The 20,835-nt window shown below is 41.6% G+C and overlaps 1 protein-coding gene across 2 annotated transcripts in view; it reads left to right on the forward strand.

Annotated features, from left to right (window-relative positions):
* The window catches only part of pcsk2 (proprotein convertase subtilisin/kexin type 2), an 82,922-nt gene that overhangs the window by 50,470 nt on the left and 11,617 nt on the right, over positions 1 to 20,835 (forward strand). Inside the window, exons 9-11 of one of the 2 annotated variants that reach the window (XM_064932476.1) lie at positions 4,969 to 5,184; positions 6,900 to 7,024; positions 9,175 to 9,402. In XM_064932476.1, coding sequence (XP_064788548.1) covers positions 4,969 to 5,184; positions 6,900 to 7,024; positions 9,175 to 9,402 — 569 coding nt within the window. The remainder of the gene's footprint in view (positions 1 to 4,968; positions 5,185 to 6,899; positions 7,025 to 9,174; positions 9,403 to 20,835) is intronic. The other variant, XM_064932477.1, reaches the window with a different exon arrangement.

Below are 20,835 nucleotides of genomic sequence, written 5' to 3' on the forward strand. Positions count from 1 at the left end.
AGGAGATAGGTTGGAGAAGGTTTGAGCAGAGGGAAGAGATGATAGGATGGAAGAGGAGAGAGTAGCGGGGAGAGAGAGCGAAGGTTGGGACGGCGCGATACCATCCGAGTAGGGGCAGTGTGGGAAGTGTTGGATGAGAGCGAGAGGGAAAAGGATACAAGGTAGTGGTCGGAGACTTGGAGGGGAGTTGCAATGAGGTTAGTGGAAGAACAGCATCTAGTAAAGATGAGGTCGAGCGTATTGCCTGCCTTGTGAGTAGGGGGAAGGTGAGAGGGTGAGGTCAAAAGAGGAGAGGAGTGGAAAGAAGGAGGCAGAGAGGAATGAGTCAAAGGTAGACGTGGGGAGGTTAAAGTCGCCCAGGACTGTGAGAGGTGAGCCGTCCTCAGGAAAGGAGCTTATCAAGGCATCAAGCTCATTGATGAACTCTCCGAGGGAACCTGGAGGGCGATAAATGATAAGGATGTTAAGCTTGAAAGGGCTGGTAACTGTGACAGCATGGAATTCAAAGGAGGCGATAGACAGATGGGTAAGGGGAGAAAGAGAGAATGACCACTTGGGAGAGATGAGGATCCCGGTGCCACCACCCCGCTGACCAGAAGCTCTCGGGGTGTGCGAGAACACGTGGGCGGACGAAGAGAGAGCAGTAGGAGTAGCAGTGTTATCTGTGGTGATCCATGTTTCCGTCAGTGCCAAGAAGTCGAGGGACTGGAGGGAGGCATAGGCTGAGATGAACTCTGCCTTGTTGGCCGCAGATCGGCAGTTCCAGAGGCTACCGGAGACCTGGAACTCCACGTGGGTCGTGCGCGCTGGGACCACCAGATTAGGGTGGCCGCGGCCACGCGGTGTGGAGCGTTTGTATGGTCTGTGCAGAGAGGAGAGAACAGGGATAGATAGACACATAGTTGACAGGCTATAGAAGAGGCTAAGCTAATGCAAAGGAGATTGGAATGACAAGTGGACTACACGTCTCGAATGTTCAGAAAGTTAAGCTTACGTAGCAAGAATCTTATTGACTAAAATGATTGAAATGATACAGTACTGCTGGAGTAGGCTAGCTGGCAGTGGCTGCGTTGTTGACTTTGTAGGCTAGCTGGCAGTGGCTGCGTTGTTGACACTACACTAATCAAGTCGTTCCGTCGAGTGTAATAGTTTCTACAGTGCTGCTATTCGGGGGCTAGCTGGCTAGCTAGCAGTGTTGATTACGTTACGTTACGTTGAAAGAACGACAATAGCTGGCTAGCTAACCTAGAAAATCGCTCTAGACTACACAATTGTCTTAGATACAAAGACGGCTATGTAGCTAGCTAGCTACGATCAAACAAATCAAACCGTTGTACTGTAATGAAGTGAAATGAAAATGTGATACTACCTGTGGAGCGAAGCGGAATGTTGACCGGGTTGTTGAAGTTCAATTCGGTAGACGTTGGCTAGCTGTTGGCTAGCTAGCTAGCAGTATCTCCTACGTTAAGGACGACAAATAGCTGGCTAGCTAACCTCGGTAAATTAAGATAATCACTCTAAGTCTACACACTCTAAACTACACAATTATCTTGGATACGAAGACAGCAAAGACAACTATGTAGCTAGCTAACACTACACTAATCGAGTCGTTGAGTGTAATAGTTTCTACAGTGCTAGTAGACGGTGGACGTTAGCTAGCTGCTGGGCAGATAGCAGTGTAGACTACGTTAGGACGACCAAATTTCACTAATAAAGTGCAAAAACTCAGAAGTGAGATGACAACATTGATCATATTTTTGTATAAAATATTTACTAATGAAAGAGAAGGATTACTGTTTTGAATATGGTCAAGTTAGTATGGAAGAGGTGGAAAAACTATTGTTATTCATCAATAATGATAAGCCACCAGGTATAGACAGCCTTGATAGGAAACTATTTAGAATGGTAGCAGACTGTCTTGCCACCACTATTTGCTATTTATTTAACTGAAGCCTAAAGAAGTGTGTGTGTCCACAGGCGTGGAAGGAAGCTAAAGTAAATCCACTGCCGAAAAATAGGAAAGCACCCGTTGCTGGTTCTAAAAGCCACCCAATCAGTTTGCTGTCAGTTCTTTGTAAACTGAAGGGGATTGTGTTTGGCAAAATACAATGCTATTTTCACAGAACATGTTAACTACTGACTTTCAGCATGCATACAGAGGAGGTCACTCAACTTGTACTGCACTGACTTAGATGACTGATGATTGCTTAAAATAAATGCATAATAAGATGATAGTTTTAGCTGTACTGTTAGATTTCAGCGCAGCCTTTGATATTATTGTACTTCACAAACGCACATTTTCTTTCTATAGTTCACAATTTCCATTTACAGTAGACACACCAGTTTAAAATCTATAGGTTTACCAAACAGTGAAGTGATTAACCAACCATTAAGCACAGTTGGATTAAGTGACAGTCAAATGTATTTAAACAAATGAGCAGAGAATCGTATGAAAAGAATTGTGAGCATTGCATTGTGAAAGGCAATTACTTTGTATGAAAGTTATTTCTAGATGAAACACTGATTAGGTTTGCTGAAAAAGTTACTATAGGATGTTGTGTGTTGTGCTTAACGTATAAAAAAAACAGACTTTTGATGATCTGTTTTGAGTTTTGTACTAATAGTTGTGAAATTTTACCACATACTTGTGAAAATAGTACTAAAGCGAGAGACAAAAACCTATGAATTACTGTCAGGTAATATGGTCAAGTACAGCAAAGAAAGACATAGAAAAGCTGCAACTGTCTCAAAACAGAGCAGCACACCTTTCCCTTAACTGCTGTCGTGGAAATGACCACCAGGGACACCTGAAGTCAATATTAAATGAATCATTCTTTATTGACAGCAATCTGGAGTGGTTCCAACAAACTTAATGCACGTTGGTCAGGAGCTCCGTCGGGGCAGTCCCATTAGTTCTCTTATAAACTGCTTACACAGACAAGTTATATTTGCATGATTTACAGTATTCATTATTCATTCAAAATTAACTTTTGGATCATGCATGTGACCGACCAATACCTAACGAGGCTTCTTCTCTCAAAGCTGAGACCTTAAAACTGAGATATCCCGTTCCGTTCTCAAAGCAATGCTCTGGACGTACTGCCAAATTGCTTGTACTGATAGTGAGGATTCCTCCCAGGCACGATCAATCAGTCACTTGCATGAACCCAGTCGAATTGGTTATTAGAAAGCACAAACATAAAATGTGCATTCACACTGCACATACAGAACTAACATCAACAACATGCATGCCAGTCTCTTCCGGTTGAAGGTTGACAAGAGATGAACTTCTCTGAGTTTTTATGAGAAATAATACTGTGATGAAATTTCCAGATTGTCTGCATAATCAAATAACATTCAGCCCAGACACCCATACATACAGTACACGACAAGACATGCCACCAGGGGTCTCGTCACAGTCCCCAAGTCCAAAACGAATTCACAGCAACTGACATTTTTATGCAGAGCCATGATCGCATGGAACCAACCCCCTTCCATCTCCAATTACGCAAGCAAACAACAAAATAACCTTTAAAAAACGGATTAAAAAACAACTCATGGAATGGAGGGGACTGTGAGGGGGGGGGGTGTCACAAACACACGCACACACAGACACACTCTAACACACACACTATGATTTAGTTGTATTGTTTGTATACTTTTTTTGGTTTCATTGTTTGTATATTGTTTTATTTTAAATTCGTGTAACTTTTCTTGTCTATCAGTGTATCAGTGTTTTGTTACTTGTCATGTATTGTGATTTTTGTGGACAAGAGGAAGAGTAGCTCTGCTTGTTTAAAAGCTAATGGGATCCAAATAAACAAATAAGCAATTGCACATTCTTTGCTGTATTATTTGATAATAGTAGCAGTGGTTAATAGTCATAGTAGCAGTTGTAGGGATAGTCAGGCAATGTTTAATTATACTGAACAAAAATATAAACGCAACATGTAAAGTGTTGGTCCCATGTTTCATGAGCAGAAATAAAATATCATTTTTTTGCCATATGCACGAAAAGGTTATTTCTCTCAAATTTTGGGCACAAATGTATTTATATCCCTGTTAGTGAGCATTTCTCCTTTGCCAATATAATCCATCCACCTGGCAGGGTAGCCTAGTGGTTAGAGCGTTGGACTAGTAACCGGAAGGTTGCAAGTTCAAATCCCTGAGCTGACAAGGTACACATCTGTCCTTCTGCCCCTGAACAGGCAGTTAACCCACTGTTCCTAGGCTGTCATTGAAAATAAGAATTTGTTCTTAACTGACTTGCCTAGTAAAATAAAGGTAAAAAATATCAAGAAGCTGATTAAACAGCATGATCATTTCACAGGTGCACCTTGTGCTGGGGACAATAAAAGGCCACTCTAAAATGTGCAGTTTTGTCACACAACCCAATGTCACAGTTTTGAGGGAGCGTGCAATTGGCATGGGGACTGCAGGAATGTCCAACAGAGCTGTTGCCAGATAATTTAATGTTAATTTCTCTACCATATCAGTTTTAGAGAATTTGGCAGTACATCCAACTGGACTCACAACCACAGACCACGTGGGGCTGAGAGGTATTTCTGTCTGTAATTTAAGCCCTTTGAGAAAAACTCATTCTGATTGCTCCCAGGTGGGTGGGCCTATGTCCTCCCAGACCCACCAATGGCTGCACCGCTGCCCAGCGATGTGAAATCCATAGATTATGGACTCATTTATTTATTTCTATTGACTGATATCCTTCTAGGAATTGTAACTCAGTAAAATCTTTGAAATTGTTGCATGTTGCGTTTATATCTTTTTTCAGTATAGCATGATTGTAGTCATCATTATTAGCATTTTTTATGATCATTGTTGGAACATTGTAAAATAATGTAACTAGTTTTACTACTACAGCACTACTGCTAATGTACTGCTTCCACTACCACTACCACTGTTTCTACCACTATCACACATGCTGAAGTCAGTTGATGTGTTGTCTCGTAGGGCCGAGGAGGGAAAGGCAGTATCTACGTGTGGGCATCTGGAGACGGCGGTAGCTATGACGACTGTAACTGTGATGGTTACGCCTCCAGCATGTGGACCATCTCCATCAACTCAGCAATCAACGATGGTCGTACGGCTCTGTACGACGAGAGCTGCTCCTCCACCCTCGCATCCACCTTCAGCAACGGGCGCAAGAGGAACCCTGAAGCTGGCGTGGTGAGTGTGTGAGAAAGAGTGTGAATGACAGAGAAAGAGAGAAAAAGAAAAAGAGAGCATGTGTGTGTGGTTGACCAAGTTCATCTCATTGTTATCCTCAGTCTGAGTACATTGAGTACACTGAGTGCTCAGATTTGTATGATTTCTATCCCTGAATCCAACCCTACAAAGACAAGGTTGCATAATGATGTGGTCTTTTCAGCCAACTTTCCATTGTTCTGTGTCGTTACGAGACATTAACTATTCACTGAAGACTGAATACCTATCCCTAGTTGTATGCACTCTTTCTCTGTGATTGATTGAGGGATTGTTCTATTCTCTTTCATTTGAACAATCCCCAGAGATGGAAACACGGCACTCAATCTATTCCTTATTTCAATGTATGTCAGCCCATTCAGCAGAAGAAAAGCTCTGGGATGAGACAGGGGAGGTTATAAGCCTGTGGTTTCACTGGGGGTGTGACATATCAGGTGGAGATTGAGGGGGCAGATGTGTGATCAGTTATACATCCCACTTTCTAACACAGTGTAACAAAGAACATCTGGGGTCCTCGAAGTATCAGGCACTGAGATAGACAGCTCACAATCTAGTGGTCCCCGATTTAATGTCTCCTCATGGTCTAGTTTTCATGGATAATGAAAGAAGATAGAAAAGAGGACTGGAAGGAGGGAGATTGTTAAACCCTTTTCATCTCTGCTTACTGTCAAACAGGACATACAAGTATAAAATAGGATTTTACTATAAGGAAGATGTAGACAAGACACAGCATATTTTACTATTGTTCCCCATTTGTAGATTGTATGTGGTCTGGGATTTGTTCAGGTTATTGTTCATTTTAGAATACATAGAATATATATCGAGAACAAACTCTGTCCCTGAAATGATCTGTGGGTCTAGAAGACAAGCCAGTTGCTCAACAACCCTGTGACTGTTTTATATCTGTCATCAGAGTAGAGGATTGGGACAATGACTTAGCAGAGACACATGGGCTACAACTGTCTGCTTTGTTGTTATTTCAGTATTTACCTGGGGAATTGTGTCACCGGGCAGAGTTATCACAAGACAATGTGTGAATCATCTGTGCCTTAGATAAATGCTCTGAGAGAGAGAGAGAGAGAGAGAGAGAGAGAGAGAGAGAGAGAGAGAGAGAGAGAGAAAGAGAGAGAGAGAGAGAGAGAGAGAGAGAGAGAAAGTACCATCTGACCTAGATGGTCATACTACAGTCATTCTGGTCATACTAATCCGTTTCACTCACTCTTTTGAGTTTTCTCTTGCCACTTTGCCCCACGGTAGCTTGTTCTTACGTTGTTTTGTTGTTCTGTAATTCGTAGGCAACGTTTTAAGAAAGCACCATATAAATACAATTTCATTTGATTGTGTTCAGTCAAGGCTATTCAATCATAGAGAATATTCTGACAAATAAATCCCCCTCTCAGTGTATTGATTTTCAAGAGATGTCTCTCTCCAATATGAGAACCGTATTTGGTATTTTGACTTTCACCAGGAAGCCAATGACAGTTGAGAGAGACAGGAATTCCCTCGTGTGCTTCTCTCTCTCTCTGACTAATTGTATATTATCTCTCATTATCTGTAATTAAATTACACATTATGAATCACATGTTTACTGAATCATTTGCATTTCTGAAGTCTTCTCTTCTCCACTTTCCACTCCACTCCTCTCATTGAATGTTGTTATTCCACTGATATGATTACAGTCTTCCATGGTTGTGTTATACCAGGCCACCACGGACCTGTATGGAAACTGCACCCTGCGCCACTCTGGAACATCAGCAGCAGCTCCTGAAGCAGCCGGAGTGTTTGCCTTGGCATTGGAGGCCAAGTATGCACTCACACACTCTCACACACACACACACACACACACACACACACACACACACACACACACACACACACACACACACACACACACACACACACACACACACACACACACACACACACACACACACACACACACACACACACACACACACACACACATTACTGGTCAGTGCCTGAAGGTCTTACAATCAGAGGAGAATATGGCTGTTCTAACTCTGTTAACATGGACAAGATGTGTTTCATAACTTCAGCTCCACATTGACTGAAACCTTGGCTGTCTCATTACATACGACCTATTCCCTTCACTGTCTTTCTCTCCCATATTCTCTCTCACTCTCCCCCTTCCGTTTCTATCCTTCTCTCCAGAACACTTCATATCTTCCCCCTTCACAGAATCATTTATTAAACAAAGCTACCATTAGGCCAACATACCTACTCCATGAATAAAAGGGAAAGTTGTTTGTTGTCTTGCCCAGTTATTACTAAGTCTCTGTGTTCGTGCCAGGGATACAAATCATATTTGGCCCGGCGTGTGTTCTTTATACCTCGTTACATGGCTGAAACACAAGGTTTCTATTGTAGATTTGGCCCAAAGTGCACGTTCATGTTTTATGAATTACCAAATGGCCCATATACATGAACCAGAGCAACTCAGCGCTAGCTGGTGATGTAAGATGATGGTGAAGTGTTCTCCCAGCATAGCCAGCCGGGACGCGTATGTCACGATGTTGCCCAGTGAACCGTACAAATACCTCAGCCCATTTGGACGATGATAAAATCCATAATTAATAATGCAATGTTTTGTTTTGGGGTTTTATTATGTTCAACAAAGATTACACTGTGGCAACAGCAACATTTAAAAGTCTTTCATTTCATACATCATGAATTCACTGCTGATGTGAAAACTTATCTTAATTTGGTCCTTATGGTCTCGAAAATGTAAAACGTGTGCTAATGAAGTCAAATGGCACATTTGATCTGAATAATATAATACATTTGACTTGATAGTTACTTTAGATTCTATGGGAGCATGCAAAGTGAAGTCCTGCTTCAGACCAGAGCTAGGCCAGGCTCCAGCTGCTCCCCGAAGATCAAAAAAACGATATAAAAGTAGTATATTCTGAACATTCTATCTCACGTACAAGATGCAAGTACAAGGGTTTCTAGACAGGTTTCACCCACTGTCCCCAATCGTTTTCAATCCTTTTAACTCAGACAGCCCTTTTGCCATATTAAGGGCTGGTGTTTTTGTTCTCTATGCCATTAGCCAATGGCACAGACCAGGACTGTGTAAAGAGAAGCTGTTTGCTTAATACACAATAATGATGTTAGTGTCAGGGGCAGCGGATGCTAGCACTGGCTAGAGGTATAAAGCTGGTGTGTGTTAGTGAGTGCCGAGACCCTTTTTACTGGCCAAACACACTTGGACTGTGTGGTGTCAGGATTCAGTGAGTCAGCACAGAATAAAGCTGTTGTTCCACAGTAGAGATAAGCAGTAGAGACGTGCGGCCAGCCGTCTCAAAGCAGACCCTTTAATGTTCACACATCTGAGGCGTTATCATCAAAGTGTATCAAGAGATCAGACCTTCATTCCATTCATCACTTTTATGACAAAATGCACCAGAATCCATTCAGTCTCTTCTATTGGATGTGTTGATCATTTCCCTTACTTTGTGACTTAGAAAGAGATCTAGCACATGATTTGCTGGATTTGATCTTTATTTGACTCGGCAAATCAATTTAGAACAAATTCTTATTTTCAATGACGGCCTAGGAACAGTGGTTTAACTGCCTTGTTAAGGGGCAGAATGACAGATTTTTACCCTGTCAGCTCAGGGATTCGATCTTGCAAACTTTCAGTAACTAGTCCAGCGCACTAACCACTGGGCTACCTGCCACTCAACTCCATCTGGTACTTTCTTGTACTGTGCTGTGCTGTGCTGTAGATGGGTGGTTTTGATAGCTTGCTTGTCAATGTGATTAGAATAGATTCATTAACATGTTATCATCTACTGCCCCTGTCTGTGAAGTACTGTAGTGTTGAACGCGTATATTATAACCATAATCCCTGATCAGACACCTGTGTCCACCTGGTACACACATCTAACTCTCCTCTCCCTCCCTCCCTCTCCCCTCCTCACCCCACAGCCCCAACCTGACATGGAGGGACATGCAGCACCTGTCTGTGCTGACCTCCAAGAGGAACCAGCTTCATGATGAGGTGCACCAGTGGCGGAGGAACGGCGTGGGCCTGGAGTTCAACCACCTGTTTGGTTACGGTGTGCTGGACGCTGGCGGCATGGTCAAGATGGCCAAGGAGTGGAAGACCGTCCCTGAGCGTTTTCACTGCGTGGCTGGATCATTGCAGGATGTCCAGTAAGTGACTGGGTTCTCTTCAGACTTAGTAAATTACCGACCAGGCTGAAACTAGAATTAGTACTAAGATGTTAGTTTGTTTTGATAGGTTTGTTTGCATTAAGCGAAGTCTGCTCCAGTACCTGACTGTGTGGTTCATCTGCAGTTAGACTCAAATTGTTAGCTCTATCTGTCTGTAGAATAGGCCTGTGTAATACAAAGTGCTTTGATGCTGATTACAGTTGGTTTATCTGGTCTGTGCTGTGGGGTGATAGCCTCAGTGATATGATCCATACCTACCTGTTACAACTGCATGTCTGCCCTTGGTCTCCCCCTACCTCCCTCTCTCACTCCCCCTCACTTTCACATTCACTGTACCCTCTGCATCAGCCCGTTTCCGGAGCTTTGGACTTATGTCCTCCAGTGTCTCTCTGCGTGAGGCTCACAAGCACACACACACACACACACACACACTATAATTAGACCCCAACACATCGCTTGGCACAGCTTGCCCTAGCAACCCTGTCAATAAGACCGAGTAACAGGCGTGGAGGGACGTCATGACTGTCTGTGGGTGTGAAGGTGGATTCTATGTGTGTGTCTGGGGGCGAGGTGTGTGTGTGTGTGTGTATACATGTGTGTGCGTGTGACTGCCCACATCTTCCTATGCTGACCTTTCAATAGATATCACCCTCTCATTTTCCTTCCTAATCTGTGGTCCACAGTTGGGACGGCCATGGCAACACAGCAGAATGGCAACCAGAGTGTGTGTGTGTGTGTGTGTGTGTGTCTCAGAGGAGCCCAGTCATGGCAGAGTCAGTCGCTGGTGTGTGTGTAAAGATAAGGTGTGTATCTAAGCTCCTGTAATGACAGCCTTTAAGTCCAGTGTGGAGGAGGCTGCTTTTAGACAGCAGGCCTGAAGTAGGACATACCCAAATCTAAATGCCAGTCGCTCAGGACCTGAAGCAAGGATATGCATATTCTTGGCACTATTTGAAAGGAAACACTTAAGTTTGTGGAAATGTGAAATTAATGTAGGAGTATATAGCACATTAGATCTGGTAAACTTGTTTTTTGTTTGTTTTTTGTTTGTTTTTTGCATCATCTTTGAAATGCAAAAGAAAGGCCATACATTGACCTAGGAATCTACTTTAGATGTTGTCCACAAGAGGGTGGCAGTGTGTGTGCAACGTTTCAGACTGATACATTCAAGAATGACAGCTCTACATAATATTTTGTATCAAGTCTCCCAGGTGTCCCTCATGAGTTTGCCCAAATGTACCCAAGTGGCCGAATTGGTCAACTGATACATTTCTAAGTACATAACTATAGAGAAAATACAAAAAATATTATGGTAATAAAACATTTAAGTTTACATACTCCCAGGAATGTGATACATGATGGATCATTAGCTTCGCTACAAAAAAGGTACTCATACCTCTAGATGGCCGGGTGGGGTGGGTGTGGAGCTAGAGAGAGCAGAGGGGTCAGACTGGAGAAGCCAGTTCCTACATTTGAATGAGTGGGGGATGGACTTGAATGTGGTGTTGGAAGTTGGCTCCCAGAAGTCATCTTACTCCCTACCACTATTGAACAATTCTGTTAGAACACAAGTTTACTGTTACTTATTTTATTTAACCTTTATTTTTTATTTTAGCAGGGGGTGAGCACTGCATCAATACATCAAATACACAACACATATCTATAAACATATATTATATAGAGTGTGGGGAACACAATCACTATAATGAAATATGTGGATCAATAGGCAATAAGATGCATAGACTATACTAATATATTGTATGCCTCAGATCTATATATTATATAAACATATATAGAAATCAAATACAAATATCTTACATGAATATGAAACCATTTTTTAAAAATTGATTAGCACGAGAAGCAAAAACGTATTTTACTTACCGATATTAAAAAGTAAGGTTACCTTCTCCTTCCAATCTTTCTTGCACGCAGGACTCCTCATGTCGCTCTCCCGGCCAATTTCTACAATAATCTCATCCAAATGCGTATACTTGAAGTTCGATTCAGTGTTTATACTCTTAGTAGCCATGTTGTACTTTTTAAGTTTTGAGAAAACTTTGTAGAAGAAAGCGAGTGCTGCGCAATGTAAACAGAATTAATCGCATTGCGCGCAGCCATAAGTCAATGGCCGTTACTCCTACAAAGTGACATCACATATCCATGTAAAGCCCAGCTCATTGGCTATCTAGCTAGCTATGTTTCAAAATGATAGGTGGTCATTGAACCAAGAGACTGTCAATCAAGTGACCACCGCCCGTCTCATTGGTGCGTAATGATGGCTGTCTTTCGTGAGCGAATAGATGTGTTGTGTAGCTAATAGGTAATGTAAAATGATGAAACAAAGTTTGGTTCCCTTCTAGAGTGTCTGAGGATTACACAGAAACCGAACTTGACTGGGTGAAACAAAGTTTAGCCATTTAGATTTCATAGATTGTTTTGTTGCATGTTGAAAGAGTCTGAATTCATACGAAACGCTCTATACATGGATCGTGTTACGGTATAAAAATGGATTTTATTAAACAAAGCTACCTTACATTGTATCTCTGGGAACCCCAGGATGACAAATCAGAGCAACATTACTGAATGTACTGTCAGAGGTGAATGTATCAAACCAGTTGCCTTGGTAAAAGTGGCTTGTTGTTGTGCACTATCCTCAAACAATTGCATGGTGTTTTTGTTGCTGTAATAGCTACTGTAAATTAGACTCTGCAGTTGAGAGAACACACCACTGACCATTTTACTCTCACTAGCAGAGCTAGTTAGGCAGTTTTCATGTTATCCAGAGCATTGGTGGCTGTAACTGTGCTGCTGGCAACAATTTAATGACGTTTTTTTGCCGACGTTTACCGACACCGGCCATATTCAACGGGTGTTGTGCGCTTGTAAATTCATCAGTTATTCTGCACTCTGGCACACTCAGACAAGAGTGCTCAACACCCCGAGATGGCCAGACTGAATTTACATATGCACCCGTTACTTGCATAGTGGAGTCTTTTGTTAAATAAGCACAGAGAGATGACACAAAGAGAGTCTGCCCTCACACATGTAGACACACACACACAGGCACGCACACACATACACACATCTCTAGTGCATAGACATGTGGGTGGAATGTGCTCTGTTCATACGTGGGTTGTTTGAGTCAAATACAGTGGCATGGCCATCGTTTGAAATGCAGAGGGTCTTTGATAAGAACATTATTTTGGGCTGATATGAGGTAAAGGGAAAGGGGGGTACCTAGTCAGTTGTACAACTGAATGCATTCAACTGAAATGTGTTTAACCCAACCCTTCTGAATCAGCACTGCAGCGCAGTACAACCAGGACTCCATCTAGTACCAGTGCTACATCAAAGTGCAGCAGTCCCCATTGTGACAGTGAATGAATTATAATACAGAGCATCAGGACTGGATAGCCCCTATGATAATGGAGAATGTATCACATCACACACACAGATGCACGTACGCACACACACAGACACACACACACACCACTACTTAACATCACTGACTGCTGTGTGCGTTTTGGTCCGGCTATCTGGGTCAGAACTTCTGATTATCAGTCCTGCTGTTGTAGTGTCCTCGGTTCGGCTGGGTTTGGGTTTTACAATTTCGCCTGGTGTCTCATTTCAGATACCTCTTCTCTCCTCTATTCTCCTCTGTGTATTTGTATTTGTATTTATTATGGACCCCATTAGCTGCTGCCAAAATTAAGGAAGTTATATAATTTTAAAAACATTACATCAAATTTCACAACATATCAAGTGTGTGCCCTCAGGCCCCTACTCTACTACCACATATCTAAAACACAAAATCCATGTGTACGTGTGTGTATAATTCGTAGGTTATAGTGTGTTTGTTTTGCTTCACAGTCCCCGCTGTTCCATAAGGTGTATTTGTATCTGTTTATATGAATCTAATTTTACTGCTTGCATGTGTTACTTGATGTGGAATAGAGTCCCATGTAGTCATGGATCTATCTAGTTACTGTGCACCTCCAATAGTCTGTTCTGGGGACTTGGGGACTGTGAAGAGACCTCTGGTGGCATGTCTTGTGGGGTATGTATGGGTGTCCGAGCTGTATGCCAGTAGTTCAAACAGACAGATCGGTGTATTCAAGTAGTGATGGATTCTACTTTGAGGCAGGATGATATTGACATAATATTCATGCATATTATTAATGTTAGCTCTCTGTGTACCTCCAAGGGCCAGCCGTGCTGCCCTGTTCTGAGTCCCTCTTTGTGACACCTGACCACATGACTGAACAGTAGCCTAGGTGCGACAAAACTAGGACCTGTAGGACCTGCCTTGTTGATAGTGCTGTTAAGAATGCAGAGCAGCGCTTTATTATAGACATGACTCCTCCCCATCCTAGCTACTGTTGTGTCAATATGTTTTGACCATGACAGTTTATAATCCAGGGTTACACCAAGCAGTTTATTCTTCTCAACTTGCTCAATTTCCACATTATTCATTACAATATTTAGTTGAAGTTTAGAGTTTAGCGAATGATACAGTGCTTTTAGTTTTAGAAATATTTAACCATTTGATGCGTACAATCACGTATTTGTGATCGTTGTTGAGTGGTCCCTGCAGCGTACGATCTCAAATATGTGATTGGAACAGTAGCAACAGAACGTATGACACAACAAACGCGTCTGAACAACGTTGTTGTCTGAACAGCATCTGAATATTTTTTGTACTGATGGAAAATAAAGGTCTTAAACTTTATTCCTCAATTTGACCTTTTATTGTAAAAGATAAATGCGAACTTCATTATCCAAGCATCACACAGAACACATCCACAGCCAAACTCATTCCATAAACCAGTCTAAATAGCAGGTTGCGCTGACAAAAAAACTAAATATAAGTTAGCGATCTAACAGCTCGACTTGTTTACAATGTACCACATCTCTGGTAAGCACAAGATACTAATATAATGTTGTTTAGAAAATAAACATGTGTCAGCTAAGCTAACAGCAGCTAAATTCTTTATGAAGGCAGCCATGTTTGTTTCCATTTGACAAGCGAAAACTCCCTAATCCCAGAATGCCATTCACTATAAGACGTAAATAAACAAAGTCAAAGATGGCTGTGCTCATTGCCTGAAAAATATGAACTTAGTTTAACCACTTTCAGCATATTACAAATCGTCAATGTACTTGTTATAAAATCACAAAGCAAATAAAAGGTTTTCACCTCACAGATCATCACATCAAATACAAGCGTACTGTCTAGCCTAAGCAATGCGTGAAACAAAACAGGGATGAAACCATTTTAGGGCGATTTGTGGTGGGGGTTAATTTAATTTGGTGGGGGGGGGTTTCAAGTCCTTGGGGGGTAGAAATGGGGGAAGATATCGTGGGGGGATATGATGCAGGAAATATTACTATGATTGGGGATTTATCAATAAACGGGGGGCAAACACAATACGTTTATACGCTAAATAAAAATAAACGTCTGAGCTGGCAACCCTAAGGTACCAAAGTTACAACTGGGAACTCTGGAAAAAATGAGCTCCGACTAGGAAAAAGCATTTTGAATGGTCATCCAACTTGGAATTCAAACTGGGGAGCTCGGGCCTCTTTCTAAAGCTCCGAATTTTCGACCTGAAGATCATTGACGTCATGATTTTACCTAGTATTTTTCCCATTTCACAGTTGTCTTGAAAGCTCCATAAGGCAGTCAAGTGAACTATCCCATAAGTCAGTCAAGAGAATGCGTTGTATGATGTCAAGAAACATGGCACCACAAATAGCCGGCAAATAGCTTAGCATTAGCTCATCATAATCAGTACAGCATTCAAGTATTTTACACACATCATATGTGTCCATTACAATCTCTTCAAGAATCGGAATGCATGATTTGTCATTAGTACTTGAAAATGTTAATAAAAGAATAAATAAATTATGATCCATACATACGTACGGTGTGCTACAGCAGAAATGACAACACGCTATACTGAAAATAAGCCACTTACTTTGATAGGAACGCACACATGTCCAAAGTCCATTTTGTAAGACAAACAACCATGAAGGCAATGCGGGCACCAGTCAGAAAATGTGCTGGGGGAAAAAGTTTGTGCAAGGCCTGTTCTGACTAGAGATCTGCAATTTCTTCAGACTTGATCTGGGGAAACACTAGGGTAGTGCTTGTGCTCTTGTTGAAGAGAGAAGTTTGTCTGCTCAGTAGTGCCTCAAGCATAAATTGTCCGCAAGATTGAAATGGGCTAGGTCTTATGCGAATTAACGAGGAGGCACCTCAATTCAAACTGTTGTTCTAAAATAAAACTTGTTAGAAAATAATGTTTAATTGACTAATTGAAACATAGCCTATTGATAATTAGCAGGCAGCGTGCCTTGGTTTGAGGGCAGCACGGGTAACTGTCCTATTGCGTAACGATCACATTTTGGAACAGTGAGAGCATTCTAACATCATGTGCATGAAAAAACTCAAGCAGGAGCTACGGTTAGAGATATTTCTAACCCACACTGAAAGGTTAAGACTAACTCATTCCTTGCCACGCATTCTGAAAGGAACTGCAGCTCTTTGTTAAGTGTTGCAGTAATTTCAGTCGGCTGTAGTAGCTGATGTGTATAGTGTTGAATCATCCGCATACATAGACACACAGGCTTTACTCAAAGATTAGTATAGACTGAAAAAAGTAAGGGGCCTAGACAGGGAATTCCTGATTCTACCGAGATTTTGTTGGAGAGGATTTCCTTAAAGAACACCCTCCGTGTTCTGTTAGACAGGTTACATAGCAGGGGGTGTAAAGCTTTATCAAATATGTTTTTCCAGCAACAGACGATGAGATGATCGATAATGTCAAAAGCCACTCTGAAGTCTAACTAAACAGCCCCCACAATCCATTTATCGTCAATTTCTCACAGCCAATCATTAGTCATTTGTGTAAGTGCTGTGCTGTGCTTGTTGAATGTCCTTCCCTGTAAACATTCTGAAAGTTTGTTGTCAACTTGTTTACTGCAAAATAGCATTGTTTCTGGTCAAACACAATTTTTTTCAAAAGTTTACTAAGGGTTGCCTATTGGTTGTCTATTTAAGCCATTAAAGGGGATTTACTATTCTTAGGTACGGAAATAACTTTTACTTCCCTCCACGCCTGAGAGCACACACTTTCTAGTAGACTTAAATTGAAGATATAGCAATGGCAATATCGTCCGCTATTATTTTCAGTAATTTCCATCCAAGTTGTCAGACCCCGGTGGCTTTTCATTGGTGACACCAACAACAATCATTTTTTCACTTCTTCCACACTTACTTTTAAAAATACAATGCTTGTCTTTCATAATTTGGTCAGATATACTTGGATATGTAGTGTCAGTGTTTTTTGCTGGCATGCCATGCCTAAATATGCTAATCTTGCTAATGAAAAAATCATGAAAGTATATTTTTACATTTTATTTATCCGTTATTTTACCAGGTAAGTTGACTGGGAACACGTTCTCATTTGCAGCAATGACCTTGGAAATAGTTACAGGGGAGAGGAGGGGGATGAATGAGCCATTTGTAAACTGGGGATTATTAGGTGACCGTGATGGTTTGAGGGCCAGATTGGAAATTTAGCCAGGACACCGGGGTTAATACCCCTACTCTTACGATCTTTAATGACCTCAGAGAGCCAGGACACCCGTTTAATGTCCCATCTGAAAGACGGCACCCTACACAGGGCAGTGTCCCCAATCAATGGGGCATTGGGATATTTTTTTAGACCAGAGGAAAGAGTGACTCCTACTGGCCCTCCAACACCAAAGTAGTTGCCAATATCAGTGGGTTTTGTGATGAATGAGCCATATGATTAAATTAATGGTAGGGCAGAGATGGACTTTTTGCCCAAAATGTAATTTTTCATTCTTTGTCATTTAGCTTTCTTATGTCATTTATCTTTCATAGTTTAGTTTCTTCTTCTTTTTATTCAGTTTATTCACATGATTTCTCAATTTGCAGTACGTTTGCCAATCGTTTGTACAGCCAGACATGGGTGCATGCTTATTAGTAACTGGAATAAGCAATTTCATAAATGTTTCAAGTGCAGCATCTGGTTACTCCTCATTACACACCACGGACCAACAAATATGATTTACATCAACAACATAGGAATCACTACAAAACTTATTGTATGACCTCTTATACACTATATCAGATGCAGCCTTGTGATCAATACATGTTGATGATTTCATTCATGTGCTGTTTGCAACTACCCTGGTAGGTTGATTGATAACCTGAAACAGGTTGCAGGCACTAGTTACAGTTTGGAACTTTCTCTTGAGGGGACAGCCTGATGAAAGCCAGTCAATATTTAAATCACTCAGAAAATATCACATACATTATCAATCATTTCACAAATGGTATCCAGATACTGACTGTTAGCACTTGGTGGTATATAGTAGCTTCCCATCAGAATGGGCTTTATGTGAGGCAGATGAACATGTAGCCATATTACTTAAACAGTATTTAACATGATATCCTCTCTAAGCTTTACAGGAATGTGGTTCTGAATATAAACAGTCACACCTCCACCTTTGGCATTTCTATACTTCCTGTAGATCTTATAAACATGTATTGCTACCACTGTATCAGCAAAGGTATTATCTAAGTGAGTTTCAGAGATTGTCAGAATATGAATGTCATCTGTTTCTAGCAAATTATTGATTTCACAAACCTTGTTTCTTAAGCTACATATGTTAACGTGTGCTATTTGTAACACCTCTGGGATTATTGATTGTTTTTCTTGCTTTACTGGGAAGCTTAGCAGAGGTAGACATGCTCAGGTTATTTATGTTAGTGCAGGGTGAGCTGCACACAGTGGACTTCCTGCTAGCCCACACCACCTCAGTGCTAACAGTATAACTCTGGTTCATAGACATAGGATTACTGCATACTGCAGAGGCATTCAGGGCAGTAAGAGGGGCATAAATTAGGTTACTTACATTGTGTCTTCCAACGTCCCTAGGATAATGTACATTTGCTGAAGCATTATGATAACTCAGCGACACAATGGTAGGGATTCAATTATCTGGACTTGGGTCATTGATAAGTCATTGTCTCACCGCAGCCTTATAATGTTGTGAAAAGATCCAGGAACCCAAATGATCTGGGTAGATCCCATCCTCCTTATAATACAAGCTTTGTTTACAGAAGTTATCAAAAGGTTCATTAAATGTTACACCCACAGAGCTGCAATTGTCTCGTAGCCAGTTATGGAGGGCTAAAACCATTTTGAACCATTCATTGACACGATTTAGGGAGGGCAGAGGGACAGATATTATGGTGTGTTTGTCAAATCAAATCAAATTTTATTGGCCACATACACATGATTAGCAGATGCTATTGCGAGTGTAGCGCAATACTTCTACTGTAGATCCGGCAGTGCAGCAGTACCTAACAGGTAATATCTAACAAATTCCACAACAAAACCTAATATACACAATCTAGTAAAGGAATGGGATGAGAATATATAAGCATTAAATATATGGATGAGCAGTGACAGAGCGGCTAAATGCAATAGATAGTAAAGAATAGATGATGAAGGATACAGTATACAGTATATACATATGAGATGAGTAATCGAGATATGTATTTATTTATTAAAGTGGCCGATGATATCAAGTCTGTAGGTAGGCAGACACCTCTCTGTGCTAGTGGTGGCTGTTTAGCAATCTGATGGCCTTGAGATAGAAGCTGATGCGCCTTCTTCACCACACTGTCTGTGTGCGTGGACCATTTTAGTTTGCCTATATGTACTCCGAGGAACTTAAAACTCTCCACCTTATCCACTGTTGTCCCGTCGATGTGGATAGGGGGGTGCTCCCTTTGCTGTTTCCTGAAGTCCACGATCATCTCTTTTGTTTTTCTGACATTGAGTGAGAGGTTATTTTCCTGTTACCACACTCCGAGTGCCCTCACCTCCTCCCTGTTGGCTGTCTCGTTATTGTTGGTAATCAGCCTACCACTGTAGTGTCATCTGCAAACTTGATGATTGAGTTGGAGGCGTAAATGGCCATGCAGTCGTGAACAGGGAGTACAGGAGAGGGCTGAGAATGCAACCTTGTGGTGCCCCAGTGTTGAGGATCAGGGGAGTGGAGATGTTGTTTCCTACCTTCACCACCTGGGGGCGGCCCGTCCGGAAGTCCAGGACCCTGTTGCACAGGGCGGGGTCGAGACCCAGGGTCTCAAGCTTAATGATAAGTTTGGAGGGTACTATGGTGTTGAATGCTGAGCTGTAGTCTATGAACAGCATTCTTACATGGGTATTCCTCTTGTCCAGATGGGATAGGGCAGTGTGCAGTGTGATGGCGATTTCGTTATCTGTGGACCTATTAGGGTGGTAAGCAAATTGGAGTGGGTCTAGGGTGTTAGTGGAGGTGATATGATCCTTGGCTAGTCTCTAATAGCACTTCATGCCAGAAGTGAGTTGTACGGGGCAATAGTCATTTTGTTCAGCTACCTTTGCTTTCTTGGGAACAGGAACAATGGTGACCATCTTGAAGCATGTGGGGACAGCAGACTGGGATAGGAATTGATTGAATATGTCCATACACACTCCAGCCAGCTGGTCTGCGCATGCTCTGAGGACGCGGCTAGGGATGCCGTCTGAGCCGACAGCCTTGTGGGGTTAACACGTTTAATAACCTCTTTCAGCTAGAGGCACTATTTTTATGTTTGGAAAAATAACGTTCCTAAAGTAAACCGGCCTATTTCTCAGACCCAAAAACTAGAATATGTATATAATCAATGGATTAGGATAGAAACACTCTAAAGTTTCCAAAACTGTCAAAATATTGTCTGTGAGTATAACAGAACTGATATTGCCGGCAAAAACCTGAGGAAAATCAAACCAGAAAGTGCCTTCTATTTTGAAAGCCCCATGTTCCATAGCCTGCCTTTGCTCCATTTAAAGGGATATCAACCAGATTCCTTTTCCTATCACTTCCTCAAGGTGTCAACAGTCTTTAGACATAGTTTCAGGCTTTTATTTGGAAAAATGAGCGAGAAAGATAACATCGCGTAGTGTATAGCTGGGTGTTCGTATAAGTTTTGCTTGCGCAACACAGTGGGTCAGCCATTGACTCTCCCTCTCCTACTGAAAAAGAGACAGTGCCGGTTGATATACACTGCTCAAAAAAATAAAGGGAACACTAAAATAACACATCCTAGATCTGAATGAATGAAATATTCTTATTACATACTTTTTTCTTTACATAGTTGAATGTGCTGACAACAAAATCACACAAAAATGATCAATGGAAATCAAATTTATCAACCCATGGAGGTCTGGATTTGGAGTCACACTCAAAATTAAAGTGGAAAACCACACTACAGGCTGATCCAACTTTGATGTAATGTCCTTAAAACATTTTGTGACTCGGGGGCAGTATTTTCATTTTTGGAAA

Source organism: Oncorhynchus masou, chromosome 23 (assembly GCF_036934945.1).
Source record: "Oncorhynchus masou masou isolate Uvic2021 chromosome 23, UVic_Omas_1.1, whole genome shotgun sequence".
NCBI classification, from domain to species: Eukaryota; Metazoa; Chordata; class Actinopteri; order Salmoniformes; family Salmonidae; genus Oncorhynchus; species Oncorhynchus masou.